At 40.4% G+C, this 15,075-nt stretch overlaps 1 protein-coding gene across 1 annotated transcript; it reads right to left on the reverse strand.

Annotated features, from left to right (window-relative positions):
• Positions 1-1,813: 1,813 nt before the first annotated feature.
• cfap206 (cilia and flagella associated protein 206) lies at positions 1,814-14,057 on the reverse strand. Its single transcript, XM_054761623.1, has 11 exons — positions 13,919-14,057; positions 13,283-13,366; positions 9,063-9,153; positions 6,993-7,181; positions 5,966-6,420; positions 5,212-5,331; positions 4,343-4,541; positions 4,112-4,252; positions 2,499-2,674; positions 2,248-2,385; positions 1,814-2,046 (listed from the first exon to the last, which is right to left on the reverse strand). The coding sequence occupies exons 1-11, from the start codon at positions 14,024-14,026 to the stop codon at positions 1,825-1,827; spliced, it is 1,923 nt and encodes a 640-aa protein (XP_054617598.1). The 5' UTR covers positions 14,027-14,057; the 3' UTR covers positions 1,814-1,824.
• Between the last annotated feature and the right edge of the window lie 1,018 nt (positions 14,058-15,075).

A 15,075-nucleotide genomic window follows, 5' to 3' on the forward strand; every position in this document is an offset into this window, starting at 1 on the left:
CTACTATTTTATTTTACTTAAAAATAACATTAAGAATAATTAGTGAAATACTGAATTGTAGATTAAAAGATGGCATTTAAAAGGTGAATTTTTCCCCCCATTCAAAAGATTGTACAGCCCTGTTGTGCCGTACCGTTACCTTATAAGGCCGTACTGTACTGCCTTATATGGACGTAGGTTCCTCATACTATAATAGTGAGACGAGTCATCATCATAAACAGTCACAATGAGTGGGCGATCTTGACATTATTCTCATGACTTGACTGCTGTGGCAAAGGAAAGGATGACACCTCTAAAGTGTGATCATTCTCTTGTGGTCCTCACACCAAAATCGAAGAGAGAATGGTGTTTCCCGCATGAAAAAACTATCACAACTTAAAATGGAGAACCGATTGTCATATTTTCCTTTTATGAGTAATAACTTCTCTCAACTTTTTCCACTGTGTAGATTTGTAGAAACATCTCACACACAGGAAGAGTGGTTGTTATTACTAGAAGTCAAGTTGTCAGCAACCTGTTCTGTTGACAGCCAATACCTTCTCACGTCTCTGCTGCCTGCTTGGTCTGACCCGGAGTTTCCTCAATAAGGGTTTGTCTGAATTATGACGTCAATGTGCGACTTTTAGGCCAGCCAAATGCTGGTTTGCTCACTGAGTAGTTGGCTATCCTGTTTGCAATTACCGGTAGTGATGCGGCACCGGGGAGACACAAGTTCCTCCTTCATTCCACAAATGTGCTTTTCATCCTGTTTCCTATTCATGCCTGTGGCTACCTTCTATGTACTGTATTTCCATGCATTCCATTTTTGTGATAACCCTTTTGTGCAGCCTCCTGCGGTGCCCCCTGTTCCGCAACTGTTGCCCCTTAGCTCTTTCCTCTGTTTAGACATGCTCCAGTTCCAAAGTGTTTGTGTCTTGTTTGCCTCTTACCTCTGCGCCAGCTTTTGTTTGTACTTTGCTGATTTGCGTGAGCTTTGTGATAATAAAATTACCGTAGGGGTGTCAAATTAAAGCATTAATTGCAATTAATCAATTGTCACATTTAGTGTGTTATTTTATTGTGTTAAACTGTTTTTTTTAATTTAACTTTACTGCCACAACAATGACTAAGTTACATTGAAATGATTAATTCAAATGTGTGACTTGTGCTCTTGCATACTCAAACATTTTTAGCTGACTCATATCCTAAGCAGATTAAAAGGCTTAAAAGGCTAAAATCTCATCAGTACACTTATCATCACATTCACTGAGTGTGCATGTCAACTACGATCATGGTCATCATCAATCATGGAAGTCCAACGTTGCCCGATAAAGTCTAACATCACAGATTGTTAATATTTTGGTCATTACAAAATAATGTTGACTCCAAGAGGGCATTTACAAGGGATGGACCGATCCGATACGTTTTTCCTTTATTTAGTACGATTTTCTAAAGTTGTTTTAATATTTTAAAATGTTCTTTTTAACTCGCAATTTGTCAATAGTAACACAAGACGTTTTTCCAATCAGTGATTATTCATCAGCAGATCCGAGGCGTGTACTACGAAGCAAGTTTAACTTGTCCAGGATCAACTAACCCAAATGCTGAAGATGTGGGACAGGTTTGTCAATGAACGGTGTTGTCATTTTCAGAGACAACTGATTGGACAGTGGGAGGGGCTTCGATAGGCTGTGCTCTCTTATTGGTCAGTAGGTAGTGTTTTTATCAGCTCTGATCTCTTATCCCCGAATATAGCCTGCTTCCGACCAGGTTAGCGCTACCGCAGAGGTTACCGTGGCGATGTATTCTGCTAAGAAGCTTGGTAGTACATGCCTCTGGTAAGGTTTATTCATAAATAGATCTGGTAAGGTCGACTTTCTCCACGCATCCATCCCTTTGTCCTCTCAAGCCCGCCAGGAAGATCTGAGGTCTGGGTACACCAGTCTGGCCATCTCTCTTAGTTTGGCAGCCGACCTCCTTGGGAAGCCAAGTCTGAGTGATATTTTCCCGTCTCATGTGGCTTAGATGGGTCTGCGTTGAGTGTGTAACTGTCGTTCGAATATCAGCCTAAAATGGTTAAGTGTAGAATCAATCACATGAATGGTTTTATGTTGGTTTTTACACCAGATGTCTTCCTCACACAACCCTGGCTAGGAATCGAAAGCATGGCTTCTAACATGGAAAGCCTGTACCATTTCTCCACCGGGGATACTGACCCTCAACAGGATGAACAGTACAAAAAAAATGAATAAATGAATAATGACTGACCAGTTTGATAGCTTTCCTTCGCAGTTCCCACTCATTCCATTCGTAGGGCTTGACAATGTTTGACTCCAGCGGGTGGACAACAGTCTGCGTGAAGCTGTCACACTTCTGCTTTGGAATTACTGCCTCTCCTGGCTGCATCTGGAACACAGCACGGCAGTGTAATAACGTAAACAAATATTTCTGCGTGACTGTATGTTTGGGACACAAAAATATTTTCCAGAATGCATTTGCAAACCAAAGCACAATCTTACATGAGCTGGATTTTGATGGAGCTTGAGCAGTTTAATCAGTTCAGGGAAACACTTGGCTTTCTCCGTCACCAGCGCAATGAAGTGATCTGGACTGCGGGCAAATTTCAAAGCAGCCTCTTTGGAACTGAAGACATATAACTTCTCCCTGTGTCTGAGAACTCCGATGTATGGGTTTCCTACACAGGAAATGTCACATATTTGAAGACTTTAATACTAATGGGGGTAAACAGCGGAGGTGTAATGGTTTAACCACAGAAGAGGGTCTCCAAGCTCTGGATTCTGCTTGGCACTATCGCTAGCCATGTCTCATGCTAGCCAAAGCCTGGGGTCAGGAGCGTCCCTACCCACTGTGGAGCCTTTAGGTGAGACTTTATAATGAGCCCCCCATCCATTTTCTTTCACTTATCCGGGTACGGTTCACAGAAGCAACAGTCTCAGTAAGGAAGTCCAGACTTCCAGGTCGCTGGCTACCTCTTCCACTTTTACCGGGACGACACCAAAGCGTTCCCAGGCCAGCTGTCAGACATGATCCTTCCAGCGTGTGCTGGGTCTTCCGCCCTCAATTGGCAAATATACCATTACAAAAGAAATGGGTGCTGAGAGACTTATGTAGCACTGTCGTCCCCCGTATAATTGGTATAATTGGTTTCAGACCCAACCGTATTAAATGAATTTCCACAATATAGGAGTCAATGTTAATAAATAGAATATTTTTAGAGTTAGAGCATAGAAAACCTGTTTATGACTTTCTAAATATGTTTTTTAACATTATTAGAGCCCCGCAGACATGAAGTTACACCCTAATAATCACTTTTACAGTCTTGTTATTCTTTATTTACACCACATTGCAACTCTTATGCTGCAAGAAGCTAACAAGCTAGCGAGCTAACAAGCTAGCCTCAAATGTACCTCTTATATATACTGTATGTATGTATGCTTGCTTGCTATATATATACACAGTATATATCTGAACTGCCGTGCAACAGCTTTGTTATCTTATTCTCTAGCGCTGCAATCTGCTGCTGTTATTGACATATCATTTCCTCAATCACTTCCCCATCCGCATGCTTGCAATCTCTTACATATTTGTCACGTTGGTTTGTCACCGTTTTGTTGTCCCATTCCGTGAATTGGCTACCGTGCCCATCCCAATGGCTTCATATGATTAAATGTCTTCCTTGTTCATCTTCTCACATTTCACTGTCTCCAAGTACTCATCTGTGTCCACGGACATTTGGCATTTGACGGTTGTTGTATATTATTCTTGCAGGGCATTCCATTGTGAAGCAATTGCTTTGAAGTTCGCCCATTGGCGACAGTTAGCTTGGTTGGCGTAGAAGCGGCAATCGTAATTAATTTTTTTTCAATGAATTTGTATCTCCTGCCAAAGGGTTCAAGCTGAAGGTATCATCAAGTCATTATGGTGAAGGTCTGGTAGGAAATGCGGACAAAACATCCACAGAGGAAGTGACTAGTATATAGAATGTGTATACAAGCAATTAAAATGTATGTTTTCCATAATATGTCCCCTTTAAATATTATGAGCAGCTGTACACATAAAGATATATAATACCTACAATACACAAACATAACTTCACAGAAGACAACTTTACCTGGAAGAAGTAGTCCATTGTTGTGTACAAGTGTGTAGCCACAGAATCCACTGAACTGCACCAGCAGTCCAGCAAGGTTGTCGGTCGTTTCAAACAGGAGCCACTCATTTTGCTTCATCTCTGCTGGATCAATGCGCTCACCTGGATAAACAACATAAGTTCTCTCTGTAACGGTAAACTTACTTTGCCATTGCATGAATCCTTGTTTATGTCTCCATATTGCAACCGTACATGACGACTCGTTCATTCTTTGTCTGTCTGTTATGACTTCTAATCCCTCCAACAAGCTGTCCAAAGAATCTTTGGAAAAAATCTTGGCCTGAGAGGTAAGGAACGACCGCAGTCCGAGTTGAATGTTGCTAAAGACGTTCTGCAGCTCTGCCTCATCCTGAAGTTCCGACCACAGCTTTGAGAGGGCCCTGAACAATGGCTGAAACAGCATGAGGAATGAAAAATCAATCAGGAGAACATGGCATCAATGGTACAAGGCAGACAGAACAAGATGGTTGAAGTAGAGCTGCAACAATTAATCCACAATGAATCAATTATGCTAATTACCATAATTTCCGTACAATTGAGCGCACCTCATCCTCCTCCTTCCACACTCCATCTATCTATCCATCCATTTTCTTCCGCTTATCCGGGTCCGGGTCGCAGGGGCCGCAAACTAAGTAGGGAAGTCCAGACTTCCCGGTCTCCGGCCAACTCTTCCTGTTCTACTGGGAGGACAACAAGGAATTCCCAGGCCAGCTGTGAGACGTAATCACTCCAGCGTGTCCTAGGTCTGTCCCAGAGCCTTCTCCCGGCTATGCATGCGCAGAGATGCTCCCGCAACCCAGACCCAGATAAGCAGAAGAAAATGAATGGATGGATCTTTGAAAGGTGCGGCTATATTTGTTGCAGTTTGAACATGGTATTTTAAAAATGTCTATATAAAGAAAAGTACATGCATACAAAGCCATTACTGTATTTTAAAAACAGGTAATAAATACATAAGGTCAATCAAACATTTGGAATAAATGTTTGATTGACCTTATGGGGGATTGACCTATGAATAAATACTCCAGAAATGTTTAAGTATCAAACACAAATGTACTTACATAAACCTTTGTGGTGGACACAGCTGTCTTAGGCTGCACAGAGTTTTTCAGCAGGTTTATCTGTGAAGATATATCCTTCTGCAGTATTTCTGTTTTTTTGCCACACAAACCTGCGTCAGCCTGGTGTTGAAAGTGAACACCAAGATTATTTGTTGCACAGACATACAATAATACATAACCCACAACAGTGTTTCCTGAGCTATTATATTGGGATGGGGTGTCCATCTGTTCTATCAGTCGTCTTACATTATCATTAATTATTGGTGAGTAGCTACTGCATACATTTTATACTTGAAATGTGTTTAGTCAGTGTGTGGGGCACATTTGGGGATTAAATCTGGATTGTGGCGAGCGAACAATGGCAATTGGGGAGGGTGGGAGTCTGGAGCTGAATCTAACCTAATAATTACATCAGTCACTTTTATTGCAAATGTTGATCTGAGATCAGAGAACGTCAACGTCGAGCTAGTAGGAGAGTTTGGGGGGGCCGTGTCAAAGAGACATTTTCATGGGCATATCAATTCTTGGATTTTTGCCATTCGCTGGTGGTCCTCCATCGTGACGCCCAAGAAAAGCAGGGATCTACTGTACATTTCCATCCATCCATTTTCTATATCGCTTCTCCTCTTTAGGGTCGCATTTATTAAACTTAAAGAGACTTTATGTAATGTCTTCAGGTGTGATCTCAGTGATGGGTTGACATGTTGAATCATTCCATCTGAAAGAGCAATAGCAACAACTAACATGAACTTACCAGAAGTATTTGGAGAAAAAGTTCATGCTGCCTGACATTGTAGAGCGCGTGTTTGAGCTGAACCAGGGACACGTCGCTTTCTCCAGGCAGCCTGTCCTTATACTTTTCTAACAGCGCCGTGTATTTCCACGCCAAACACTGGGAGCCCCTCAGCTCATTCTCGATTGCTTGACTGGTGACTGAAAGCGCTTCACACAGAACTGCAGGCACTGCAGTGCGGGCAAGAAAGAAGCCACAAGTCTGAAGACGTTCCGCAGTATTGGAGTGTCCGGTGTATTGTATTATACTTAGTTCAGAGAAGTTAATCTCCGCTTCTTCCTTCTTGCCGGCTTTGTTGAAGAGCCGTATTCCTGTGACGGTCATGGTGAGCTCAGAGAGCTGCTGCTCCTTATCGCTCTTTAAGAGCATGGAGAAGGCTCCCAGTTCCGTCGGTGGAAAGATGCTCTGCAACGCAACTGACGCACGCAATAAGTGAAGGGGCATCCACACGCGGGATGTGATACAATCATGCTCTAATAATTACAATTGTGAATCACATTAATCACAGTTTTCAAATTACTCCTGATAATCACACTGTTACCTTATATTACCTGATCATATTATCATATTACCTTAACATTTTCCGATGTATTTTAAACTAGCAAAGAGTGCATTTCGAGTACAGGAAGTGAACAAATGTATTGCAATTGATGTGAAACGGATGGGGGGTGGGATTAAATAAACTTTGCTTCTTCCTACTCCTTTTTGGACATGTAGAACTGTGAATTGTAATATGTGATTGATATATTCCAATGTATTTTCATGTTTGAAAATCTGTTTACCAAAGACTGCTTTTTTAATAGCAGAATATTTGAATCAGACTTTAACTGTGTTATTAGGAGCATTTTTTAAAATTTTTAAATTTAAAGTTTTACCTTTTACCTGCATCATTATGTAACTTGATTTTGAATTGAATATTCTTTTAGCACCTGGTCAGGTCATTGCTGTTAATGAAATGAATTTGTGTGTGTTGGATGCTTTGTGTTACCTGTCGCCTCTTGAACAGAGCTGATATCTGAAGGTGAGCCCATGCCAGAGCCCAGCAGTATAAAAGTGATGATTTTACGATAAAGAACATCCAGCTGTTCTTTTGTTTTCAACCTGCACTCTGTGATTTCCCTGCTCACTTGGTTTAGCCTCAACTCCAGCATCCTGTTGATTTCCTTCAGGAACTCCCCTGCACAGAAAAGTACTGTCATGCTTGTGATATACAGTGTAGATGATATATACTGTATATACAATGGTGATTTGTTAGTACAGTGGATTGGAGTATAAAATATCATGTGAAAACAAGAATCAAAATAAATAAATATGCATAAATGAAGAAAAACCACGTCAACAAACAAGAAAAATCCTTTATGAATTACACATTCTCCCTATGTCTCTGACCAGAGTCACTAGTAGAACTTTCCGTTTTGATTTCGACAACAGACTAATAATAATAAATCATTCTAAAAACACACAATGATAATTAGAGAAAATCCTGCAGACATTCTGAATGGGCCTGCAACCTAACAGCTAGCATGCTAACAACCTGCGTGGGTACACAGTGGAACCTCGGTTAGCGTGTTTTTTGGTTAACGTTGAAAATTTCCGCCACAATTTGGCCTCGGTTTGCGTGCATTTCCTGGTTAGCATAGAATGTGGTGCGTGTCTTGTCGTGTTATTAATACACTGAGTCCAACTGTGTTCTTAAAATATTTTTTTGATCAGAAAATGTCCTTCCTTGTTAGCATCCTATTAGCTAGCAAAGAAATGGGCAACCGGAACTGGAAATTACGTCGCCCGTCAATGATATCTTCAGCCGTTAACACAAAACATGTTTTTATAGTTTTAGAATTATAGTTTTGCCGGAATAAAACAATTCTAAAATGCATATAAATGATGAATGAAAGTACTAAATGAACATTTAAGGTTACTTTTACCTTCATTGAAGACTACTGTTCCCAAAGACACGATGTGGCAGAGAGAGACACACGGAAACCATCTTCCTGTTTTGTCATGATTTATTTCTTGAATTCAATCGTGTTTCTCACCTTCTTTACCGAAATGCTGCCACTTGCAACTTTCTTTTGCTCCATTTTGGGTTACAGTATTGAGGTGAGAAACACTATTGAATTCAATAAACAACTCATGTCAAAACAGGAAGGTGGTGGTGGTTGAGCTTGCTGTCAATTCAGTAATTGTACAACTATATTAAAAAACCAACTGTTTTGTGTTAGCATTTTTGGCTTTCTGAAAGGGATTAATTGGATTTACATGATTTCTTATGGGGAAAATGTATTCAGTTAATGTCCAACCTTCTGGAACAAATTCATGATGCTAACCAAGGTTCCACTGTATTGTGATAACACCGGAACATCTCTTGCTACAAGAGATGGTTGATAAAGTTCAAAATCTCAATGCGATATATAATATATAATTTTGGGAGAATCCCAAAAATATGTCAGTGATAATGTTTCGCAAGAAGGCCCATAATAAAATAAAATGGCACAATTGCTCATGTATAAGTTGATATTAAAACTACGTTATGGAAGCCCGTTTCCGTCACTGAAAGAAAAACATATCCCAATGGTAAGTCATGAGATAAAAAGTCAAAATGATGACATAAAAAAAACATAATGATATAATTATGAGATAGTCACAATTATTAGATGAAGGCAAAACTACGAGATATTATCAGATAAGTAAAAAATATGACAAGTCATAATTATGAGACAAAAAGTCGTAATTATCAGATACAATCTGTGCATGTGCTGAGTGCCACGTGACAAAGGCTCCAGCGAACAAGGCGGTATCTCATCATTTTGACTTCTCATAATTATGACTTTTTATCTCATAATTTCGACTAACCACTGAGATTTTTTTGGTTGTTTCAGTGGCGGAAACAGGCTTCCGTAGTTACGGGCTTCTTGGCTTCTTCGTGTTCTCTTAGTTCAGAGCTGTGGTTGTGGTCATACTTTGGTTTAAAAAAAAGAAAATACAACTTCGCATTCCTGAAACTTCCTCCATTGACATTAAAATACTTCATATTCGCATGTATGCAACACTCACTTACTTCGAGAAGTGTAATTCTTATCGAAATACAGTTGCATCTTGATTGTGTCAAGGGACCAAATGGATGCAGTTGTGTGTCTCTCTTTGTACAGCTGCAAGGAATATTGTAAAGTACAGTTTAAACACTAAATAAATGTCAAGCTATGCAAAGACCAATACCATTTCCTCTTTTTTTTGCCTTTATAACATAATATATAGATTTATAATTAATTATTTCAATAATTATTCTTACTGGGTTTTTTGTTTGGTTTTAAAATTCAGAAGGGTGTTTTGAATTTCCATTAAATGTACAATTTGAATTCATTATTGCTGGTTATCCGGTGCTATACAATATTAAATAGGCTGATACATTTTCCACCTTTTTTTTGACAGTTAACAGTTATACTGTATGTAATGGACCTCACTCCCTCGGCCTGAAGATCTGTGCTGAGCGCGCGGACGACAGTCTGGGCCTTTGGCTCTCGCCTCCCATTCCGAGGGTGCGGTGTTCAAGGCCCGGTGTGGGCAGTGTGAAGCAGGCGGGTTACATGTACAGTGTACTTAGTTCTGATTGTGTGGAGTTGGCTGTGTAGTACTGTGCCAAATCCATTACTGTTGTTGTGCACTTCCCTGATGTGACGATCGCAATACAGGTGAACCTGTGTTAGCGTGCGCCCCGGTTCATGTACGAATCACGTCGTGCTATTGATATATTGTTTCATCTTTCAAAGAACACCTTACTAACGGCATTAAATTCATCACACAGCAACTTAATACGCAAAAGGCTTATATGCAAATATACAAACATGTCCCAATATGACTTTAAAATAAAAAAAACATTTTAAAGTTTCCCAATAAGGCATTGCGTCTGAGGAAAAGATTCATTGGGGCGCTGCAATGTCATCAGTCCCTCTTTTTGCTTTGGGCTCTGGGTTCTCTTGCTCCCGCTGGTGAGTCAGAAGCAGCATTTCAGCGCCATTTTGTATGCTTTCTATGCTCTCCTCCAATGAAATGTTTTTCTCAACCGAAATGCATTATGAGAACACTTTAAAATGTTGGGTTTTTTCATATAAAACCTGTATTGATACAGGTTTTTATATTTCTGAGGTATAACGTTTGATTGTTAGACGCTGTGTGATGAGTTTAATGTTTGTAAGATGAAACTGAGTCATACTAGTTATATTGAGTAATGACCTCCTGCAATTTCCAATGTGTTGATGGGAGTTTTTTCATAGCTCATGATTGGCTCCTGTCAAATAAAGAGCTGACTGGTCCTCACGGGCTCGTGCGCGCCACAATATGACATGGACACTTGCGGTTTATACACTTTTTTTTTGTTTTAAATGCACAAAATGATTCTAAATGCATATAAATTACAAATGACAGGGAAAACTAACATTTAATGTTACTTTTACCTTCATTCAAGACGTGATTGTTGCCAAAGACATAACGTGGTGGCGTACAACATGGACACAACCTTGGTGTTTTGCTATGAGTTATTTCTTGAGTAGAATAGTGTTTCTCACCTTCGATACATCCATTTTCTATACCTCACGTCCTCACTAGGGTTGCAGGGATGCTGGAGCCTATCCCAGCTGTCTTTGGTACACTCAGGACTGGTCGCCAGCCAATCGCAGGGTACATATACACTACTTGCAATAAGTTAGGGATATTGTGAGGTCCTCAGCGGATTTCATACATGAGGTGTGTGTTTTACTTCAGTGGTTTGTGGGATAGGGAGGCAATTAGGGTGATAGACACATCATTTTGTGTTTTCCACATAATGGTCTCACTGTGTACAGCGTGCTTACATACTGGGGCCAAAAATACAAAAAGACAACTCTTTTCAAAGTGGCATCAATTTCAACATTCTTGGGGTATAAAAAGCTGGTGTCGTTAGCAACGACGTCACTTAATGGACGAGCAGCACCACTTGGCCGTAGCGCGCCTTCAGGTCGGTAGCAGGCAGTCAGATGTTGCTTGTGAACTTTGTGTTTCTGAAATGGTCATCAGAAGACTTGCACCAAGACACAGAACTCCTGGCTGTGTTTGTGACAGACCCACAAGTGATGGACAGCAATAATGACCAGTACTTAAGGACCTATGCACTCAGACAACGTGATGCTACTGCCACACAGCTGCAGACCTGTTTACAAGTAGGGAGCGGTACCAGGGTTTCCAGACAAACTATTCGCACCCGACTCCACCGCTTTGAATGCCTGATGACTGTTGCAGGTGACTCTATTGACACCAAGACACGGCCGCGACCATTTGCAGTGGACACAAGAGCATGTGACCTGGACAATGCAGCAGTGATCTACCGTCCTGGTCACTGATGAGTGTCAGGTCACCTTGCACAGAAATGGTCGGCAGCGATATTGCAGAAGGCAAAGTGACGATACACCGAGGTCAACGTGGTCCCCGGGGTTCGTTTTGGTGGAGGAGGTGCAACAGTCTGGGCAGGCTTCACCAGTCAGCGCAAAACAGATTTGGTGATTGTGGGTGGCACAGTCACTGCACATTCTTACCTCAGAGACATCATAGAGCCCATCATCATCCCCCAATTCCACCAGCACAGCCCCAACTTTCTGTTTATGGATGATAATGCTCCACCACATCGTGCCAGAATTGTCACAGCTTGACTTCAGGAAGTCGGAGTGCCTCATATGGTATGGCCAGCAATGCCCCCTGACCCGAACCCCATGGAGCACGTCTGGGACCAGCTGAAGCAGCGACTGGATGCTCGTAGCCCACCCCCATGTGACCTGGCAGAACTGTATATCATTTGTGGAGGGGTGGAAGGCATTGCCTCAGAACAACATCATGAGACTAGTTAGGAGCATGAGACATCTGTCAAGCTGTCATTGCGGCAAATTGTGGAAACACCCGCTACTGACTTTGTCAGTTTTGGTTATTTGGATATCTTTGTTATTGTCTAAATTGTTGGGGAAATATATATTGCACTAATGAATATCGTGCTTCTGCTCATTCATTAATAATATTAAAGGGAACTATTACATATTTCATTAAAATTCAGACCAAATAGGAAAAGCACTCATGTAAATAACAATATCCCTAAATTATTGTGAGTAGTGTAGACAAACAACCATTCACACTCACATTCACACCTATGGACAATTTAGAACCTCCAATTAACCTAGCATGCTTATTTTTGGAATGTGAGAGGAAGCCAGAGTACCCGGAGAGAACCCACACAAGCACGGGTAGAACATGCAAACTTCCCACTGAGATGTTCCGAGATACGAATCCACAATCTCCTGACTGTGAGGCCAACATGCTAACCACTAGGCCACCGTACAGCCCGTGTTTCACACCTTTCTCATCAAAATGCTGGCACTTGCAACTCTCTTTGGCTCCATTTTAGCTTATTTTGCAGCCGTGGTAAAAAGAAAAGCAGAGACTTGAGTTGAGAAAAACTGTTGAAGTCAAGAAATAAAATAAATGAGGAAGGTGGTGTCCGTGTCACATTGTCAATGAAGGTAAAAGGTAAAAGTAAGCTTAAGAGTTCATTTATCCCTTTCATTCATCATTGATATGCATTTAGAATTGTTTTATGCAAGCAAAACTATTTAAAGTGTTTTGTCTTAACATTTTTAGCTTTCTGGAATGAATTCATTGGGTTCGCATTTCTTATGGGGAAAAATGATTTGGGTAGTGTCCGTTTAGAGTCGGACTTTCTGGAACAAATTAATGATGCTAACCAAGGCTCTACTTGTATTTATCCTCTTCTTGCCTTTTTAAGGGGAATTGCAACCACTCAATTTAGTCCCTCCCCTTCTGCTAGTAACCAAGATGGTGACTATTGAGGGTGATAAGTATACATCACTGCACACTAGAGGAGGTCGGATCAACAATTGTATGTAATAAAAGGAAATAACTATTTAGTTGGTATTGTTACATTCATATATTGTTGTGATCAACATTATTACAATATGAAACATTGTTACATTGTGTCACAAGTTTTTATTTTTGCCGAAAAATATGTGTGTTTTAGTGTGATGATAATGATCAACAAACTAAAGGCTAAAAAAAAAAAAAAAAAAAAAAAATCAATGGGTATTGAATAATTTGGAAAAATGCCCAAGTTAAAAGTATCCGTATTGGTGATACAGGCGCTGTATTTATCTGGTATCAGACTGATCCTGAAAGTTGTAGTTGCAGGTAAGTAAGTACAGAAGTGTGCAACTCGGGATCCAGCTCAGGATGTGAATGATAACTCACCTCTTTAAGAATTTGTTTATCATGGTTAGTCAGTGTGTGATCACCATTGAACATATTCCTGGTGTCCTGCACCACACAAGTACCCTGAAACACAGGATATAAGTAAAAAATAACTCAATAACTCTTTTAGATAAATGCATTAAGAAAATGATATATATGCATAAAAAACTACCGTATACGTAACCTTAGAGACTGCGCAATGCTACCTTTGCAGAGGATTTGATGTAATTTCGTGATATTTGTAGACTGATGTTTCCCGCTCGGCAATTTGTGCGATTTGGGAATCGTAACCACTTTCGACACACATCGTCGTTCTGATTGGGTGTCTCCCTTTCGCCACGAGGAAGGTCATACATGACTCATACATGACTTATTTTCTATCCTGCTCGTGTGTCACAGAGACGTCCATGTCAGTGACATCACTGCGTCGTCGGAGAAACACAGCCACGACGTGAACGTTCATTGAACGCCTCCTTTGCCATTTGTTGTATAGCATCTAATACATTCATATACATATATATCAATAATGTAAGTGGTGATTTTCTAGTTATGTGTATGAACGATGAAAAAAAATGTAAAAATATAGCTGTTTCTATTGAAACGAAGAATGGACATAAACAAGGTTAGTTTTCTCACCATGAAATCCACAAAGTTCCCCGACGGAGCTTCTCCGCCCACGGCGCATGTTTGCGTTAATTCTCGTATAATAGTTTGAACTACGCTTTCAGCCTGAGCCTGAGCCATTTTAATAGCTCACAGCAACCCTGATTAGATCTCATCTGTTAGCAAGAGGTTGCCATTAGAGATGTGCCAGTCATGAACGAGTCGTTCAAAACTTTTTTTTTTAAATGAGTAGGGATTCAAGGGTACTCGTTCATTTACTCACCCCAGCTACCGCTAGCAAAAAAAATAAAAAATGAAACCAGATAACATGTCACGCTTACTTCATTCAGGTGAATAAACTCTTTTCCCCCTTCCTACCCGTGCTTAATCACAGACTCAACAAAACAAACGACTCACGGTTCATTTGCTGAGTCCGCTCACCAGAGCAACTTGTGCATGGGAGAGTTTCTGCAGTTGCACTTTGTGTCGAGTGAATAAAATGACTAGAGTACGCGACTCATTGCAGTGACTGACTCATAAGAACGCGAGTCGGTAAAATTGAGCTTCCCCATCACCACTAGGAAATATAATCTTTGTCTTGTTTTTTTTATTCTGATTCACGAGCAACAAAGAGGCAAATATTACAATTACTCAATGATCTTCAAAAAATGTCAAGTATCAATTTGTATTTATGTACTTATATTTGTACTAACAGATGAAAGTCAAAGAGGCTTGAATAAAGTGGACTAAATATTTATTGTACAAACAGCACACAAATAGTTTCAGTTGACAAGGCGCTGCAGTCAGTCAAGAATGGTGAAGTTTCACATATACAGCTCAATCACTGAGTTGATGGTCACATGACAACCACGTACCACTAAAAATGTCAATGAAACAGTTTAAAAACTTCCCGCTTGTCAACTGACATTTTAAATCACATGACAACCCCGTAGAAAGCGTGAAAATACAAATCCAGATTAGCAGAAAGCACAGCACAGCACACAATAAACACTTTCAAAAACAAGGTTGACAAAAGAGACGGTGAGAAACGTGCTGTAGTTTTGGCACTGCTCAATGTTATAGCATCAAATCCAAATTCTTAAGCAAAAAGAGGCACAGCAACTGCACTCAAACAGAAAAACCGACACAGAAAATACAAACTTCATGCCGCTTGTACATTTTGTTGAATG

The sequence above is a fragment of the Dunckerocampus dactyliophorus genome, chromosome 19, assembly GCF_027744805.1.
Source record: "Dunckerocampus dactyliophorus isolate RoL2022-P2 chromosome 19, RoL_Ddac_1.1, whole genome shotgun sequence".
Lineage (NCBI taxonomy): Eukaryota > Metazoa > Chordata > Actinopteri > Syngnathiformes > Syngnathidae > Dunckerocampus > Dunckerocampus dactyliophorus.